General features: G+C 49.0%; 1 protein-coding gene across 2 annotated transcripts in view; it reads left to right on the forward strand.

Annotated features, from left to right (window-relative positions):
- Positions 1-20,338, forward strand: part of LOC138803016 (complement C5-like) — a 184,538-nt gene that overhangs the window by 15,788 nt on the left and 148,412 nt on the right. For both annotated transcript variants that reach the window (XM_069986831.1, XM_069986832.1), the window contains exon 4: positions 9,643-9,713. In XM_069986831.1, the coding sequence (XP_069842932.1) occupies positions 9,643-9,713 (71 nt within the window). The remainder of the gene's footprint in view (positions 1-9,642; positions 9,714-20,338) is intronic.

Raw genomic sequence — 20,338 nt, forward strand, 5'->3', positions numbered from 1 at the left:
AGAATGGGAAGATATATACACACTCATACAGGAGGAGGATAATAAGTATATAATACACTGCTGTATACCGACACAGAATGAAGATATTTACACACTCATACAGGAGGATAATAAGTATATAATACACTGCTGTATACCTACACAGAATGGGGAGATATATACACACTCATACAGGAGCATAATAAGTATATAATACACTGCTGTATACCTACACAGAATGGAGAGATATATACACACTCATACAGGAGGGGGATAATAAGTATATAATACACTGCTGTATACCTACACAGAATGGAGATATATATACACTCATACAGGAGGATAATAAGTATATAATACACTGCTGTATACCTACACAGAATGGAGAGATATATACACACTCATAGAGGGGGATAATAAGTATATAATACACTGCTGTATACCTACACAGATTGGGGATATATATACACACTCATACAGGAGGATAATAAGTATATAATACACTGCTGTATACCTACACAGAATGGAGATATATACACACTCATACAGGAGGATAATAAGTATATAATACACTGCTGTATACCTACACAGAATGGAGAGATATATACACACTCATACAGGGGGATAATAAGTATATAATACACTGCTGTATACCTGCACAGAATGGGGAGATATATACACACTCATACAGGAGGATAATAAGTATATAATACACTGCTGTATACCTACACAGAATGGATATATATATACACACTCATACAGGAGGATAATAAGTATATAATACACTGCTGTATACCTACACAGAATGGAGAGATATATACACACTCATACAGGAGAATAATAAGTATATAATACACTGCTGTATACCTACACAGAATGGAGAGATATATACACACTCATACAGGGGGATAATAAGTATATAATACACTGCTGAATACCTACACAGAATGGAGAGATATATACACACTCATACAGGGGGATAATAAGTATATAATACACTGCTGTATACCTACACAGAATGGAGAGATATATACACACTCATACAGGAGGATAATAAGTATATAATACACTGCTGTATACCTACACAGAATGGAGAGATATACACACACTCATAGAGGGGGATAATAAGTATATAATACACTGCTGTATACCTACACAGAATGAAGAGATATATACACACTCATACAGGAGGATAATAAGTATATAATACACTGCTGTATACCTACACAGAATGGATATATACACACACTCATAGAGGGGGATAATAAGTATATAATACACTGCTGTATACCTACACAGAATGGAGAGATATATACACACTCATACAGGAGGATAATAAGTATATAATACACTGCTGTATACCTACACAGAATGGAGAGATATATACACACTCATACAGGGGGATAATAAGTATATAATACACTGCTGTATACCTACACAGAATGGAGAGATATATACACACTCAGGCTAGGTTCACACTATGTATCTGTGCGGCTGTATTGCGGGCGGTAAATCATCGGCCGGATTTTTACGGTTCCTGCGTACGCTGGAAAGTATAGGATATACGGCTGCACAGTGCACACTATGTATGAATCTACGGCCCGATCGTAAACGGACCCGTAAAAAATTAACAAGACCATTGTTTGCGGCTAGAAATGCGGCCGTGGATTGACAGGCGGTCCGTACGGAGTACTTCAAAAATAGCCGGCAATGATGCCGAATGCCGATGCCTCTAATAGTTAATATATTAAATTAATAAAACACATTTTCTTTGTAATAAAGTCCCTTTCGTTGTTCAATAATTTAATTCTAACGAATCCATCATTGTGCAATTAAATATACTGTTAAAATAAATAGATATATATATATAAATATATATATAAAGCTAAAATTATTATGTTAATTTGTTTTCGCTGAGACCCATTGGCATCACAACATATGGGGTAAATTCGCCCCTGCGAGCCCCTGGGACGAAGGAATATTTAATGAAAAAATAACAATAAAATTTTAATCCCCTCCTCCATGAGGTATAAATAGGCTCCACCTCCCCCTAGACCTCAGTCTAATTATAAAGAAACATAAAACACAGGGAGGGAGTCTTGTGATGCCAATGGGTCTCAGGGAAAACAAATTAACATAATAATTTTAGCTTCCCTTACGTCCCATTGGCATCACAACATATGGGGAATTAGCAAGCATTATCCCCAATGGGCGGGTTATTTATTACGTCCGCATTAAGAACAGATCTTGCAAAGGTTGTTCCTGACAAGAAAGAAGTATCCAGCCTGAAATATCTCACAAAGGTAGTCAAAGACGACCAGGTAGCTGCCTGGCATATGTCCTCAAGTGGCACAGCGGCACGCTCTGCCCAAGTGGAGGCCACAGCTCTAGTAGAGTGAGCCCTGGTAAATTCTGGTGGATCCAGATCTGCAGAGGAGTAACATAAGGCAATGGAGTCACAGATCCATCTGAATATTGAAGGTTTTGAAGCCTTCCTCCCTTTGTTCTTTCCTGCGAAAGAGATTAAGAAATTCTCGTCTTTACGAAAATCACCTACTCTATGTAGATAGATCTTGATAGCTCTGGATACGTCCAATAAAGAAAGATCCAAGTCTTCTTTAGATGATCCAGTAGGAGAAAATACAGGCAATACTATTGGCTGGTTGATGTTGGCAAATGAAGCCACCATAGGCAGGAATCCTGGAAGGAACCTAAGGATAACTTTGTCTTGGGAAAAAATCACGTATGGAGGTGGAGAGCCAAGGGCTTGAAGTTCTCCAACTCTCTTAGCAGAGGTAATGGCTAGTAAAAGAGAAACTTTCAATGTTAACTTGAAGTCTACTTCCTCCCAAGGCTTAAAGGGAGGAAGACACAGGCGTCTCAACACAAAGGATAAGTCCCATGGGTCTACCTGCTTTACCAGGTTAGGCCTAGTCTAGCCTAAACAAAATTCTTTACCTCCAAGATCTGAAAGAAACGTGAGTTTAGGTGTGCAGAGAGGGCTGCTATCTGCACCTTGATGGAACTAGGTTTTAATCCTTTATAGAAGCCTTCCTGTAAAAACTCCAATGACTGTGGAGTAGAAGGTTTAAGTCCATCAATACTCCTGCTCGCACACCAATCTTGAAAATCTTCCAAATACGTGCATAAGATTTATTTGTAGTGCTACTACGAGCGTGAGAAAGAGTATACTATACCTTCTCAGAAAAACTAGAGTCCAATACGGTCCTCTCAGTCTCCGAGCTGTCAAGCTGAGGCTGGAAAGATTCCTGCACAGATGTTGACCCTGGGATATTAGATCCGGATGCAGAGGTAACCTCCAAAATTCCCCTCTGCTCATATTCATGGGCAGGGTGAACCATGACCCCTTCGGCCAGAAGGGAGTTATTATTATCACTGACAACTGATCTTCATCAAACTCTGGGAATCATGGCTATGGGAGGAAAGATATACGCCAGCTGGTATGTCCATGGTATTGTCATTGAGTCCACTACCGTGGGATTGTCTGCCCTGTAAAGGGAACAGAAATTCCTCAGTTTGGCATTGCTTGCTGATGCCATGAGGTCTCTCTGAGGAAGCCCCCACCTCTGGGTTAACTGAATGAACACTCTCCTTGAGAGAGACCATTCCCCCGGTAATGTCAGGCCTCGACTTAGTCGATCCGCCAATGTATTATCGACACCCCTGATATGAATGGCAGAGAGTCCGGTTATTCTGGTTTCTGCCCAACAGAAAATCTTCTCTACTTCCCTGAGGAGAGAAGGGGATCTGGTACCTCCCTGTTTAGGTACGCCACACAGGTCCTGTCGTCCATCCGGATTCTGACTGCTCTCTGTAAAATAGGAGGAGAAAAATGAAGAAGAGCTAGGTAAATCGCTCTCAGCTCCCTCACGTTGGAGGGCAGAGCGGATTCCTGTTGACTCCAAGATCCTGCAGTCGTGATGACTGTCAGATGAGCTCCCCAACCTGTTCCTGAAGCATCCGTCGTGATGGTTATCCAGTGTGGTTCTGAAAATAAAACTCCATGTTTGACTTGTCTCCACCACATTAGAGAATGTCTTGTTTGAGTCGATAGAACATCATCGCATCCAAGTCCTTCAGTCCTCGGTTCCATACTGTTAGTGCTTCTCTCTGAAGAAATCTCATGTGCCATAACGCCCACGGCAAGGAGCCCTAAAAAGCGCATTTATGTTCTTATGGATACCTGACGAGGAGGAATTAGGAATTAAGTCTGATTTCTCTATGTTGATAAGCCAGCCTAATTGTTGAAGTATGTCCTGGACACAACTGAACTCTCAGAAGATCATAATCAACCAATCGTCCAGGTAAGGGATAACTTTATCCCCTGTAAACGGAAGCGAACCATCATGGTGACACTACCTTTGTGAAAACAAAGGGTGCGGAGGTATTCCGGATGGAAGGACTTTGAATTGTAAGTGTCTTACCTTCCCCTGGATTTGGATAGCGAAGGCTCTCCTGTGAGCCTTCAGAATCGGTACATGAAGATATGCATCCGGTAGATCTATGGTGACCATAAAATCTCCCTCCTGGAGGATAGATTTTACTGATCTTATGTTCTCCATGTGGAACGTCTTCTTTACGATGCACCTGTTGAGATATCGCAAATCTATAATAAGCCTCCAATTTCCGGATGGCTTCAGCACTAGTAACACTGGGGAGTAAACTCCCTGACCGATCTCGGATAGAGGAACATCCTCTAGAGCCTCAATGGAAAGGAGGTAAAGAATTTCTGTCTCTAGGACTAAGTGTCTTTCTGGCTTAAGATTTCTTGACAGAAGAAATCTTGGAGGAGGAAGAGATGATAAATGAAGGACACAACCATTATGAATAATATGTAACACCCAGTGATCTTTTCTTAATTCTTCCCAGGCAGGAAGAAACAAACTCAGACGTGTTCCCACTGGACAGCTTCTGCGTCAGAAGTCTGGTTTCTTGTTGGTGTCCTTATTCTGCTGCTTCCTGGAACCTCTTCTGGAATAGTTTCTTCCTCGACCTCTGTACTGGTATCTCCCTTTGCCTCGCTGAGGAGATTTTGCTCTGCGAAAGGAATCACCGCTCTTATAGGACAATGGTAGGGACTTCCCCTCCTTGTCAGACAATTCCTCCATTAATTTATCCAGCTCAGAGCCAAACAGCCTACCTGGCTGGAACTCCATATTACAGAGCTGAATTTTGGAGTTAGCATCTCCAACCCAGGGTTTTAACCATAGCGCCCTTCGGCAGTGGTTGAGAGCGTACTAGTTTTTTTACGCTAACCTGGTTCCCTGAGATGATCATCGCAGAGGAAGTCAATGGCCATAATGACCTTTTTTAAGGAGCGAAGGACCTTGTCCCTGCTCGCTCCACCTTCCAATTTTCCTGGACCTTGGCCAGCCATCTTCTTAGGCTTCTAGAAACCTCAAAGAAGAAATGGAGACTGCCCCTTGGGCTGCCGCTGCCGTATATGATCTCTTGAGGGCTACCTCCACCCTTCTATCCATCGGATCCTTAAGATTGGATCCGTCCTCCGCAGGCAGCACAGTACGTTTTGACAGTTTGGCTATGGCCGGGTCCACCTTTGGAGGCTCATTCCAGTCCTTACATTGTTCTTCCTTGAGAACATATAAGGTCTTAAACCTCTTGCTCAAACCCGGAGCCTTTTCCGGTTCCTTCCATTCCGCCTGTAACATAGACACTGAAGTCTTACCCACAGAAAAAGCCCTAGGCTTTTTTGAGGAGGACCAATCCTATCCTCTTCTATTTCCTCAGGGTGTATTTCAGCTTGCACAGCTTAGCAGAGCTTGTGAATTCTATCAGCTGTGAAATATCCCCTGAATAATTCTTTCTCATCTTCAGAAGTAGAAGAGGTTTCAGAAGAAGATGATGACTTAACTTCATCAATCACAGTAAAACTGAAAATGACCATAATCCTACAGCCATAAAGTAATATACTCAAAGGCTGGGAGTAGAGAGAGAAATACTCCATTTGGTCTTTAACTTAGGACACGGGCGGCGATTCTCATTAGCCGCTAAAGTCTTTTGCACATAGTCCTTGACCCATACAACTACCTCCTGAACATCAGGCTCCTCATAGGTTTAGGTCTGCATGAAGGACAGCGTACTTAGGCATTATAAATATTTTTAGGCATTATAAATATTTTTATGAAAGAAAGGATGAATCGTATCTGGAAAAAATGATCCTCCTACGGTATCCATAGCCGTCAGGTAGTGGAGTCTCACACTCGGCACATGAAGTGCTTCCTTAGAAGGTCTTTTGCCAGCAGCAGGACTGGTCTCCATTTCAGACATCTGCAAATAATCAATGTATTACAATACATATAAACCACTAGCCTGGCTAGAGTGATACCGGAAAGAGACACTAGGTGGCAGCAACACTTACTTTTAAGTATATAGAAGAGAGATCACAGCACTTTGCGCTCGGATGTTTTCTATTAGATCCAAATGAGCCACAGAAAATCCTTCCAGAGGAAGACAGCCAGACCTAGAGGTAGCAACAGCTTACCTTCTGCCTTGGACACACAGCTAATCCGGCATGCAGAGAGCGCACGCCGCTGCCGGCCCCCGGAAGTGACATCACGCCGACGCCGCAGTGCTGAGACGCACACGCAGCGCTCATGCGTTCCACAGTCGAACGCGACTGGAAGAAAAGCCAGCGGCTCGGGTGACACGCAGAGTGCGTTCCAAGATGCACTAGGTAAGAAAAACTTAAAAGCAAAATATCAGGATATCAGGATACTACCTGTACACCGGCTCCAGCAGCATCCCAGCAATCATTACCTGGAGAGAAAACCTGAATGCAACAGGTTAACAAAGCATAAAAACGGAGGAGGGACAAAGTCCCCTAGGGCTAACAGCAACGAAGTAAGAAAAGACTGAGGTCTAGGGGGAGGTGGAGCCTATTTATACCTCATGGAGGAGGGGATTAAAATTTAATTGTTATTTTTTCATTAAATATTCCTTCGTCCCAGGGGCTCGCAGGGGCGAATTTACCCCATATGTTGTGATGCCAATGGGACGTAAGGGAATGTATATTTATATATATATATATATATTTATTTTTTGACAGTACATTTAATTGCACAATGATGGATTCGTTTAAATTTAATTATTGAACAACGAAACTGATTTTATTACAACGAAAATGTGTTTTATTAATTAAATATTAATTATTACAGGAAGCTCCATAAGCCGTTAATTCATATTGCCGGTAATAGAGCTTTCTGTACTAATCATCACTTTACTTTAATGAAAACATCAAATGTTTCTTCTAATTATGTTATCACAATAGCATTATTAGAAGAAACATTTAGAATTATATGTGCGCTCAGCTGATTGGCTCAGCGCACATATAATGAGCCGGTCCGCAGCACAGAGACTTCATTGTGCTGCGGACCAGCGAAGAGACAACATCGGGGTGAGTATAGAGCTCTCCCCACCCCCTCCCCAGCACTGCACCCCTCCCAGCAAGGAAGGGGGGGTCACTTAACCCCTTCCTTGCTGGGATGGGTGCAGTCTGACATCAGTCTGGCCCCCAAGGGGTTAAGGGGGATGCAATACATCCTCCCTTAACCCCTTGGGGGCCAGACTGTAAGCAGCGATCTGTAAAGATGCTGCATACTGTAAGGAGCACAACACCGCTCACAATGATGGGTGTTGTGCTCCTGTTTGTGTGTTTCTCCCTTTTTGTTTTTCAGATATCGGTATCCTGTGGATTACGTCGGATTCCGTGGACTACGTCAATGACCAGCATTTTTTTTTTTTTTTTTTTTAATAAAATGGTCAGTGAGGGGTGTGGGGGTGTTTTTATTTGAATAAAAAATTTTTTTAACTTGTGTCTTGTCTTTATTTCTTTACTTTATAGACTTAGTAGTGGAAGCCGTCTAATAGACAGAATCCATTACTAAGTCGGGGCCTAGTGTTAGCCGGTATAAAATGGCTAACACTAACCTCCTATTATTACCCCAGTACCCAATGCCACCAGGGGTACTGGGAAGAGCCGGGTGCCAGTGGTCCCGGAGCGTCAAAATTGGCGCTCCTGGCCCGGGCGGCAGCAGGCTGGTAAGATTTAGGCTGGGGAGGGCCTAAACCAATGGCTCTTCCCACCCTGGTGTTACCAGGCTGCTGTCGTTTGGTTTTTAACCCGGCTGGTTATAAAAATAGGGGGGACCCTATGCGGGTTTTTTTAAAAATAAATAAATAATTAAAAAAAACCCTGGTGGCATTGGGTACTGGGGTAATAATGGGGGGTTAGTGTTAGCCATTTTATACCGGCTAACACTAGGCCCCAACTTAGTAATGGATTCCATCTATTAGACGGCTTCCACTACTAAGTCTATAAAGTAAAGAAATAAAGACAAGACACAAGTTAAAAATTTTTTTTATTCAAATAAAAACACCCCCACACCCCTCATTGACCATTTTATTAAAAAAAAAAAAAAAAACAACCGCTGGTCATCGACGTAGTCCACGGAATCCGACGTAATCCCCAGGATACCGATATCTGAAAAAAAAAAGGGAAAAACACACAAACAGGAGCACAACACCCATCATTGTGAGCGGTGTTGTGCTCCTTACAGTATGCAGCATCTTTACAGATCGCTGCTTACAGTCTGGCCCCCAAGGGGTTAAGGGAGGATGTATTGCATCCCCCTTAACCCCTTGGGGGCCAGACTGATGTCAGACTGCACCCATCCCAGCAAGGAAGGGGTTAAGTGACCCCCCCTTCCTTGCTGGGAGGGGTGCAGTGCAGGGGAGGGGGTGGGGAGAGCTCTATACTCACCCCGATGTGTCCTCTTCGCTGGTCCGCAGCACAATAAAGTCACTGTACTGCGGACCGGCTCATTATATGTGCGCTGAGCCGATCAGCCAATCAGCTGAGCGCACATATAATTCTAAATGTTTCTTCTAATAATGCTATTGTGATAACATAATTAGAAGAAACATTTGATGTTTTCATTAAAGTAAAGTGATGATTAGTACAGAAAGCTCTATTACCGGCAATATGAATTAACGGCTTATGGAGCTTCCTGTACTAATTAATATTTAATTAATAAAACACATTTTCGTTTTAATAAAATCAGTTTAGTTGTTCAATAATTAAATTTAAACGAATCCATCATTTTGCAATTAAATATACTGTCAAAAAATAAATATATATATAAATATACATTTATTTATATATCTATTTATTTTAACAGTATATTTAATTGCAAAATGATGGAATCGTTTAAATTTAATTATTGAACAACGAAAGGGACTTTATTACAACGAAAATGTGTTTTATTAATTTAATATATTAACCATGAGAGACATCGGCATACTGCAGAGGATCGCAAACCCCGGTAATAGCGATTCATGTAAACTGTTTCCCTGCTTTCCCAGATGCAGCCAGAGGTGTTTCCATCACTTTCTTAACATTTTATTTATTTTTAGTTGAACCAGATTTCCAAGTAAATGACCGTATGTTTTCAGCCGCATGTCTATTTTTTCCCACGGCCGTAGTTTCAGCCGCACATTTACAGCCGCATAAAAAATACAGCCGCACAGATACATAGTGTGAACATAGCCTTAATGTGATTATATCGCTCCGGTGTATTATACCTCCGGCGCTCCTGGTCTCACCTCCTCCTCTTGTCTCCACAGTGAAGCTTCGGGTCTATTCCATGGATGAAGAATTGAGACCGGCGCGGAGAACGGTGACTGTCACCTTTAAGGTGTGTTACACACAGAGTAGTCAGTGATGATGATGATTTTCTAGGGGGTTTTCTGGGTTTTTTTTGTAACGTCTTGTTGAGTTTTAAAAAAAAAATTTACAAAGTAGAAAAAAGAAGGAACTTTGAAAACAATGAGGAAAGAGCAGAGCAAAGACACGCCCAGTTCAGACAATAGACTGGTTCCATTGACCTTTAGCCCCGGCCGCCAGAGACCAGCTCTCATATTGGTGTCCTGCACTGGTATCTGTCGCCCCCGGTGTAACGTGCGTCAGTTATCAGCCCAGAGTTTTTTGTTTTTTTTTTTTAAATTCTCCATTTTATTCTTTTTCCAATTTATATAACAAAAAAAAAATATGCAGCAACATGTTGCACTCATAGGTGCACTGACACATAATCATATCAACAGGATATAGCCATGAGTACAGCAGTAGTCAGAAATAAAACTCAAACTAAGCAAACACCAAGGCGATCCGCAGCTCCCGGTGGGTGGGTGGGCATAACATAAGCCAATTAGGGAGTGAGCTAACGCTCAAACAGCAAACGAAGAAGAAGAAGAAATAATAAAAATGAAAAAGGGGAGGGAGGGGGGGAGTGCAGAGAAGAGGGGACCGAGAAGCTAAGAGAAGGAGGGATAGGGAAAACACGAGGAAGAGGGGGGAGTGGAGGGGACCATTTCTCACTGACTCAAGAGGGACCGAAATTCAGCTGATTCGGCAAATTGTTCCCAGTGGAACCACGTCCGGAAAAAGCGAGAATTGCATCCCTGTAATTGCGCAGTGAGGTCCTCCATGCGTTTGACCTCTTCTACTTTACGGAGCCACATGGAGATACTCGGGGGTTCGAGTTGACGCCACAGCAGCGGGATACAGGCACGGGCAGCGTTGACCAGGTGACGGAGGACAGAGCGGCGGTAAGACTTCAGAGGGATCTCCGACAGATGCAGGAGGAAAAGTGATGGGGAGAAAGGAAGCTGATAGTCAGTGAAAGTAGAGGAAATGCGCCATACTTCCCTCCAAAAAGGTACCAGCTTAGGACAGCTCCAAAAGGTATGGAGAAGGGACCCTTCCCCACCGCAGTTCCTCCAGCAGAGTGGGGAGACCTCTGGAAAAATCCGATTGAGTCGGATAGGTACACGATACCAACGGGAAAGCAGTTTGTATCTGGCCTCTTGAAGGCGAGATGCAATGGAAGTAGAGTGTGTGCACGTGAAGATGCGTTCCACCTGCGCTGCAGAGAGCGTAATGTTGAGATCCTCTTCCCAATTGCTGAGAAAGGGCGGTGGGGGCTGTTCTGGAGGCGAACCCAACATGGCATATAGAAGGGAGAGAGTGTGGCGAAGAGGGCCAGAGTCCAGACAGAGAGATTCAAACTGAGTAGGCGACCGCGCGAAGCAAGAGGGGTCAGGAAGGGAATGAAGGAAGTGGTGTAGTTGAAGCGCCCGCCAGAACCCCAATGGTGTAGGGTCCACAAGACCGTTAAGCGAGGACAGGGACAGCCAATTCGAGCCTGAGAGGAAGAGAGAAGCCCGGAAGTTGCCCGCACGGGACCATGTGCGAAACACCGGATCTTCCATACCGGGCGGGAAGGAGGGATTGCCCAGGACCGGCAATAGAGGGGAGGGGTGTGGAGCTAAGAAACCAGAGGAGAGGTGTTTTTGACATATCTTTAGCGTCGGAGCAATAGTGGGGTGTTGGGCAAGTCTACGACTGGCGTCTGGTAGCCACGGGGCCGCCAGTAAAGAAAGGGGGGACGACGCGATTTCAAGGCCTACCCAGAGTTTCGTCTGAATGTGACGATGCCAATCCACCACTCGCGAGAGGTGGGCAGCGACGTAGTAGTGGTAAAGGTTAGGAAGCCCCAAACCTCCTCTCGATTTAGGGCGATACAGGACCTCCTTTGCCAATCAGGGTTGCTTATGCGCCCAGATAAACCTAGTGAGGATCATGGAGAGTTGCCTGAAGTAAGACAGGGGCACTGCCACCGGGAGGGCCTGGAAGAGGTACAGCAAGCGAGGCAAGATGTTCATTTTAAAGATAGAGCAGCGCCCAAACCAGGAGAAAGTGCCCTTGTGCCACCGCAGCAAGTCTAATTCAATGCGTTTCAGCATGGGAAGGAAGTTCGTTTTAAAGATATCGGAGGCGGAAGGCGTCAGTTGGACCCCTAGGTATGTTAGGGAAGAGCGCGACCACCGAAAAGGGAAGGCGGCCTCCAGGGCAGCCACTGTGGAGGAAGGGAGGGAGAGATTGAGCGCCTCGGATTTTTGCAGGTTGATCTTGTAGTTGGAGAGAGATTGGTACCGCGAGAGCTCCGAGAGAAGATTAGGGAGGGACACAGAGGGACAGGATAGAAAGAAAAGGAGATCATCTGCATACGCCGCTACCTTATGTTCCACTCGTCCCACACTCACCCCAGAGATATTGACATTGTTCCTGACATGTCTAAGGAAGGGTTCCAGAGTCAAGATGAAGATGAGGGGGGACAGGGGGCAGCCCTGCCGTGTGCCGTTAGAGATAGAGAACGTGGCAGAGAGAAGGCCGTTGACCGAGACCTGGGCTGAGGGGTGGGAGTATAACGAGCTTATCCACGCCAACATATGGGGACCGAGACCGATATGCTGGAGAGTGGCAAATAAGAAGGGCCAACTGACTCGGTCAAAGGCCTTCTCCGCGTCCGTAGATAAGAGCATGGACGGCAGGTCGGAGGATCGGGCATGGTGAATGAGATTTAGGGCTCGAGTAGTGTTATCCCGGGCTTCCCTCATAGGCATGAAGCCTACCTGATCCGGGTGTATAACGGGTTGAAGAAGTGGTGTCAGGCGGGCTGCCAAGATTTTAGAGAAAAACTTTAAATCTAAATTTAGGAGGGAGATGGGGCGGTAGTTTTGGCAGTGGGAGGGGTCCTTCCCCTCTTTGGGGATCACCGAGATATGAGCTCGTAGGGAGTCTGGAGGGAGTGAGGAACCAGTGGAGACGGCATTGTATGCAGAAAGGAAATGTTCCTTCAGAAGGGGGCCAAAGACTTTGTAGTAGGGCAGGGTAAACCCGTCAGGGCCAGGGGCTTTACCCGAAGGAGTGGATTTGATCGCCCATTCCCATTCCGTGGCAGTGATGGGGGACTCAATAGAGGAGACGCTCTCTTCTGGCAGGGGAGGAAGGCCCGAGTCGCGAAGATATGCGGAAATGGAGGAGGGGAGTGAACCAGAGCTAGGTGGGTTGCTAACCGAAGCTAGGCCATATAAAGTCACGTAATAAGAGCGAAAGGCGTCGGCTATTTGAGAGGTTAGTGATAGTTTAGAGCCGGATGCTGAAGAGACATGAGGGATAAAGGATCGTGTTCTTTGCGACCGTAAGGCCCGGGCTAAGGTCTTGCCTGGTTTGTTGCCGAATTCAAAGTAGTGACGGCGACAGCGAGCTAGAGCAGCCTTGGCATTTGAGAAGGTAAGATCCCGCAGTGAGCCCCGAAGGGCTGCCAATTCCGCCCCCGTGGCTACCGCAAGCGTCCTTTTGTGCTGTTTGTCCAGAATCGCAATTTTAGAGATCAGAGCGAGGATCTTGGCAGACCGTTCCTTCTTGAGACGCGAGGCCAATTTAATGAATGTTCCGCGAATAAAACATTTATGGGCTTCCCAGACAATCAGGGGAGAGGCATCCGTGGTGACATTGGTGGCAAAGTAGTTGGTCAGGTCCGAACGTATTTCGGCCAGGACCCCCGGGTCCCTAAGCAGGGTGTCGTTGAGGCGCCAGCGCCACGTCCGTGGTTGAGGAGAGGTAAACGAGAGAGAGAGGGAGATCAGCGCATGGTCAGAGAAGGAGATGGGGTCGATAGAGGCGGCAGTGACAAGGTCAAGGTGGGTGTGTGAAAGAAAAAAGTAGTCGAGACGTGAGTAAAGATTATGCGGGTTAGAGAAAAAGGTGTAGTCTCTGTCATGTGGGTGGAGGAGCCTCCACACATCCATCAGTTGGTGTGAGTGAAGGGTTTGCTTGGTGCGCCGAAGAGAAGAGAAGGAGAGGGAGGAACGTCCCGAGGAAGAATCCAGAAGGGGATCAAGGGCCATGTTGAAATCGCCCCCGAGGATAACCACCCCCTCTAGGAAATCGTCAACTTCTGCAAAGCATCGCTCCAGAAAGTCCACTTGTCCCGAATTAGGGAGGTAGACCGTGCCAAAGGTGCACAGGGTGCCAGCCATCCTGCCTTTCACAAAGAGGAACCGACCCTCCGAGTCCGACACCTGGCCAACTAGTTCCCATGGGGCCGAGCGGGCAATCAAGATAGATACCCCTTTTGTTTTAGAATTCGGGGAGCAACTATGAAAGGCGTCCGAGAAGTTACGATCCGACAGGGTCTGAATTTGACCTTTTTGGAAATGAGTCTCCTGTATAAATGCCACTGAGGCACGTTTGGCCCATAGAAGGCGCAGTAAGGAGGAACGCTTCTCCGGTATGTTCAGGCCCTGCGCGTTAAGAGATACACATACAATTGAGGACATGGTCAGTGAGGAACGGCCCGTAAGAGAAGAGGAAAGGGAGGGACGAGAAAGGTGAACAGGGGGAGGGAAGCAAAAGGTGGGGAACTACAGAAGAAGGGGAGGAGAGAGAGGACAATGGAGAGAGAATAAGAGAAGGCAAAGATGGGTATCAAAGACCCAAACACTAGGCGTGGCAGGGGCTCTACGGCCACCAGCCAGGGACCTGTGTAAAAACCAAGCGGGGTAGCGCGGAAGAACAGACCAGAGGGAGCAGCTCGGGCAGGGAGCTCCAGGTAACAAACAGAAGAGTACAGTGAGGACTTTGAGGAGAGAGAGAGAGTGTGGAAGGGAAGTGGAAAGCACGAATGAGGGGAGGGGAAGGGAGTGCATCAGAGCGACAAAGCCAGGAGATTAGAGAAAGAGAGACAGAACCCAGAGAGCGCCGGTAGCACTGAAGCCAGCTGCAGCTCGGGTATGCACCTGCGGAGGTGCCAGTCCAATCACCAGGGCTGGGGAGTGCCATCACAATAAAGGGGGGGACCCCCATCAGGGTCAACAGACAATAGGTGTAAAAGTGGCAAGTGTGAGGTACTATGGGGGGGAGGGGTTAAAGGGAGGGGGGCATTGGGAGCTAACGGGGTGGGGTAAAAGGGTGGAGCACGGAGGAGGCAGACAGAGTGGGGGGATAGAAAGGGAGGGGCCAGGGGAGGTTCAACAGGGGGGGGGGGGGCGGGGGAAAGGGGGAGTGGAAGGGCCACGTTAGTATCTAGCATAGCATGTGCATGGGGAGGGAGAATGGTATGCACACTCTCACCACAGTCTGAGGGGCGCAGAGAGAGGGGGGACAATAAGAGAGGGCATTCGCACCTCCACAACACAGTGCGGGACCTAAGCAAATATGCAGGTCGGTAACTGGGCCGGTCTAGGTCAGAGAACAGGGTGACTGAGCAGCCGCAGTAAGCGGGGATCTGAGGAAGTGGTGGCACAACTGCCGTCCTCCGCAATAGTAACTGCCCAGTCACGATGGACAGACCCAGTGACCCTGTGAAGGCATGGTCGCAGCATCTCCCGAGGAGAGCTCCAATAAGGCATCTGCAGTGCCTGATCCTCTGAGAGGAAGGCTACATAACTTTAAAACCTAAACCATAGGAATCCAGATCATAGAGTAACAAAAACCCCCTCCCTCCCCCTTCCCCAGAAAACATGAACAAACACCCCCCCAACCCCCCCCCCCTCCCCCCCCCCCCCCCCCCCCAGAAAAAAACAGTAATACGAACAGTTCCAGTAGCTACCGAACAGGAGGTAGTCTGGTGCCTCCTGTCACGTCCAGATCCCGAAAGGGGTAGGTACGAAGTGGGGGGGGAGGGAGGGGGAGGGGGAAGGGAGGGGAGGGAGGGGGGAAGGGGAAAGGGGGGGGAGGGGGAGGGGGGGGGAGGAGGAGGGGGGGAGGAGGAAGGGGGAGGGGGGAGGAGGAAGAGGAGAGGAAGGAGCAGGGATGAGGGGAAGGCGGGGATAGGGGAGTCCAGTTGAGGGCTAGGGAAAAGGGCTAGGAACTGCCCAGGTGGCACGGCAGTCATGAAGGTAGGCACATTGCGGCATCTTCGCCCTGGCGTCAGAGCAGGGTGGTCTGTGTAGCCGGAGGTGCAGGGGTGTCTCGCTTAGCCTCTCAGCAAGGGGCGTTTAGGTGGAGGGGTTCTCACGTGTTTGATCCCTGCGAGTTGCCGCCGGCTGACGAACCGGAGAATGAAGGTCCCTCGGACGAGGGGAGCGGGAACTTCGTCGGCGCGGGGATCGAGATCTCCGTGTCTCTGAGCGAGGTGAGCGGCCTCCCTGTTGCAGCCCCGAGGCGGGAGGTGGGAGAGTCGGCAAGGTCCAGTCAGGCAGTCTCAGGTCACCGTGATCTAGCAGCTGTAGCGCGCCGGGTAAATCTGCAGGCGTGCGCAGGATGTAGGTAGTTGTTCCAGACTTTATGATGAGATGGAACGGGTAGCCCCATCTGTAGGAGGCTCCCGATTCCCGGATAATGTCCAGAAGAGGCTTCAGTAGCCGGCGCATGGCCAGAGTGCGTCTGGAGAGATCAGGCAGGAGGGTGACTTCAGCCCCTTCAAAGGTCAGGGGGCCCAGTTCCCAGGCACGTTGGAGCAGTGCCTCCTTCTGTTGGAAGTAATGCACGCGGCAGAGGACGTCTCTGGGACGATTCCTGTCTTGTGAACGTGGGCCCGCCACTCTGTGCGTGCGATCAAGTTCTATGTAAGTGTCCTCAGGGTCCCCTAGGTACTTGTTGAAAATATACCTCACCGCCCCAACCAGACGATCCTGGCCAATCTCCTCCGAGAGGCCCCTTATCTTCACATTGTTGCGGCGCCCCCGGTTTTCCAGATCATCCACGTGTAAAGTCAGGTCTCGCAGAGCAGCTTCCTGTGCGTCCACGCGGGGGGTCAGCTCATGTACCGCCTGGTCCAGAGCGGTGTGACGGATCTCCAGCCCCGTTACAGCGGCAGCGACCGCTGTCATGGTGGATTTGAGGTCCGCCATATCCTCCGCATGCCTCTCCTCTATACGGGCCAGTTGCATCGTGAGGTCATTGCGGGTCGGGAGGGCCTGCAGGAGGGACCGAACTTCAGTCAGGAGTTGCGCTGGGGTTAGCGAGGGGCATGAGTCTCTGGTAGAAAGACCCGCGGAGGTCAGATCCGACTCACCGGGGGTCCGCAGTATCTCCGGCAGTGTCTGGCTTAGCTCAGGAAAAGCAGGGGCCGTCTTCAGTGTCGTGCTTCTGGTCACAGGTGCAGCGGCCATCTTGCTGCGCTGCCGGACTGCAGACTGAGTAAGCCTCTCCGAGCGGGCAAAGCGGGCCAGGAACTCCTGGGGTGACGCCACGGGTGTCGAGGGGGACTTCCGAGAGCCGGTGGGCATAACGGGGTAAAGTTAGATAGAGGTAAAGTCCTGGTAATGAGGAGCTGTGCCCGGAGCTAAGAGCTAGCACGTCCTCACACAGCCATGCTCAAGCCACGTCTACCTACCTATCAGCCCAGAGTTATATGTGGTCTCCCACCACAGGTGGTTTTGTATCTCTTCTGTGCACCTTTCAAAAAGCTACTTCCATCAGGTTAACCCCTTCAGGACGGGGCCCATTTTCGTTTTTGCGTTTTCGGTTTTTCCTCCTTGTGTATATAAGGCCATACATAGCACTTGCATTTTTCCACCTAGAAACCCACATGAGCCCTTATTTTTTGCGTCACTAATTGTACTTTGCAATGACGGCTGAATTTATGCATTTGGTACACTACGAAACCCTGGGGTTGGGGTTATTCCCCCTGGGGTTGGGGTTATTCCCCCTGGGGGACTTCTAGTATATATACTTTGATCTCTCATTGAGATCTTTGCTGTATAGATATACAGCAAAGATCAATGAGATAGGCACTCGTTTGCTTTCAGCTGCTAAAGCCGGGGACGGCGCCATCTTGGATGAGTCCCCGGCCGGCATCAGACAGGGAGATCGCTCCTCCCGGACCGCGCTTTGAAGTGCTAATGAGGACATATGACGTACGGTACCTTCCTGGCTTCCACCCGCTGCCCGGTACCTTCCTGGCTTCTGCCCAGTACCTTCCTCGCTTTTGCCCGCTCCCCATTACCTTCCCGGCTTCTGCCCGCTGCCCGGTATCTTTCCGGCTTTTGCCCGCTCCCCTGTACCTTCCTGGCTTCTGCCCAGTACCTTCCTCGCTTTTGCCGGCTCCCCAGTACCTTCCTGGCTTCTGCCCGCTCCCCGGTATCTTCCTCGCTTTTGCCCGCTCCCCGTTACCTTCCCGGCTTCTGCCCGCTGCCCGGTATCTTTCCGGCTTTTGCCCGCTCCCCTGTACCTTCCTGGCTTCTGCCCGCTCCCCATTACTTTCCTGGCTTCTGCCTGGTACTTATCTGGCTTCTGCCCGCTCCCCAGTACCTTGCTGGCTTCGTCCCGCTCCCCATTACCTTTCTGGCTTCTGCCCGCTGTCCGATACCTTCCTGGCTTCTGCCCGCTGTCCGATACCTTCCTGGCTTCTGCATCTCTGGCTTTTGTCCTCCATTGCTTTGGTCCCCTGTTCCTTGCTGCCTTATTGGTCCTGTCCTTCTGTGTAACTTTGCTTTGTCTACTGTTAGTGTACCTTCTTCCTGTACTGTGTCTTGTCTGTGTTTTGCACTTATTTTAGTGCAGGGATCGTCGCCCAGTTGCTCGCCGCCATCTCAGGGCAGATTGTGGCAAGTAGGTAGGGACAGCGTGGGGGTGTTAGCTATAGGGCCCACTTGTCCTGTGTATCTTTGTTCCCAGGGGCCCTGACAGAAGGGCTATACATAATATATATTATACATAAATATATATATATATATATATATATATATATATATATATTAAGGCAGGAGGAGGTGTGGCCTCCTCCCGCACCTCATGATCAAAATCTGCACCTGCTGGAAGCTCCTGCTCGCTCCCCATTACCTTCCTTGCTTCTGCCCGGTACCTTCCTGGCTTCTGCCCGCTGCCCGGTACCTTCCTGGCTTCTGCCCAGTACCTTTCTGGCTTCTGCCCGCTGCCCATTACTTTCCTGGCTTCTGCCCGCTGCCTTTTTGTCTTTTCCCCGGTACCTGGCTGAGGCCAGTGATTGGCTGAGCACCTGTCACTTAAGAGGACGGCTTTACTGCTCCACCGGTACCTCATAAAAGCCAGAAAGAAACCGGCGAGCAGGCAGAAGAGAGGAAGATACCAGGGAGTGGGAGGAAGATACCGGGGAGCGGGAGGAAGATACCGGGGAGCGGGAGGAAGATACCGGGGAGCAGGGGGAAGGTACTGGGGAGAGGGAGGAAGATACCGGGGAGCGGGAGGAAGAGAGGAAGATACCAGGGAGCGGGAGGAAGATACCGGGGAGCAGGGGGAAGGTACTGGGGAGAGGGAGGAAGATACCGGGGAGCGGGAGGAAGAGAGGAAGATACCAGGGAGCGGGAGGAAGATACCGGGGAGCAGGGGGAAGGTACTGGGGAGAGGGAGGAAGATACCGGGGAGCGGGAGGAAGAGAGGAAGATACCAGGGAGCTGGAGGAAGATACCGGGGAGCGGGAGGAAGATACCGGGGAGCGGGAGGAAGATACCGGGGAGTGGGAGGAGGATACCGGGGAGCGGGAGGAAGAGAGGAAGATACCAGGGAGTGGGAGGAAGATACCGGGGAGTGGGAGGAAGATACCGGGGAGTGGGAGGAAGATACCGGGGAGCAGGAGGAAGAGAGGAAGATACCAGGGAGCTGGAGGAACATACCGGGGAGTGGGAGGAACATACCGGGGAGCGAGAGGAAGGTACCGGGGAGAGGGAGGAAGGTACCGGGGAGAGGGAGGAAGGTACCGGGGAGTGGGAGGAAGATACTGGGGAGTGGGAGGAAGATACCAGGGAGCGGGAGGAAGAGAGGAAGATACCAGGGAGCGGGAGGAAGATACCGGGGAGTGGGAGGAAGATACCGGGGAGTGGGAGGAAGATACCGGGGAGCGGGAGGAAGAGAGGAAGATACCAGGGAGCTGGAGGAAGATACCGGGGAGTTGGAGGAACATACCGGGGAGCTAGAGGAAGGTACCGGGGAGAGGCAGGAAGGTACCGGGGAGAGGGAGGAAGGTACCGGGGAGTGGGAGAAAGATACCGGGGAGTGGGAGGAAGGTACTGGGGAGCAAGAGGAAGATACTGGGGAGCGGAAGGAAGATACCGGGGAGCGGGCAGAAGAGGAGAGGAAGGTACCGGGTAGAGGGAGGAGGATACCGGGGAGTGGGAGAAAGATACCGGGGAGCGGGAGGAAGATACCGGGGAGCGGGAGGAAGGTACGGGGAAGTCGGAGGAAGATACCGGGGAGTGGGAGGAAGGTATCGGGTAGAGGGAGGAGGATACCGGGGAGTGGGAGGAAGATACCAGAGAGCGGCCAGAAGAGAAAGGGCTGTGTATATATATATGTATATATATATATATATATATATATATATATATATATATATATATCTGCACCTGCTGAAAGCTCCTGCTCGCTCCCCATTACCTTCATGGCTTCGGCCCACTGCCCGGTACCTTCCTGGCTTCTGCCCGCTGCCCGGTACCTTCCTGGCTTCTGCCTGCTGCCCGGTATCTTTTTGTCTTTTCCCCGGTACCTGGCTATGGCCAG

Source organism: Dendropsophus ebraccatus, chromosome 10 (genome assembly GCF_027789765.1).
Source record: "Dendropsophus ebraccatus isolate aDenEbr1 chromosome 10, aDenEbr1.pat, whole genome shotgun sequence".
Taxonomy (NCBI): domain Eukaryota; kingdom Metazoa; phylum Chordata; class Amphibia; order Anura; family Hylidae; genus Dendropsophus; species Dendropsophus ebraccatus.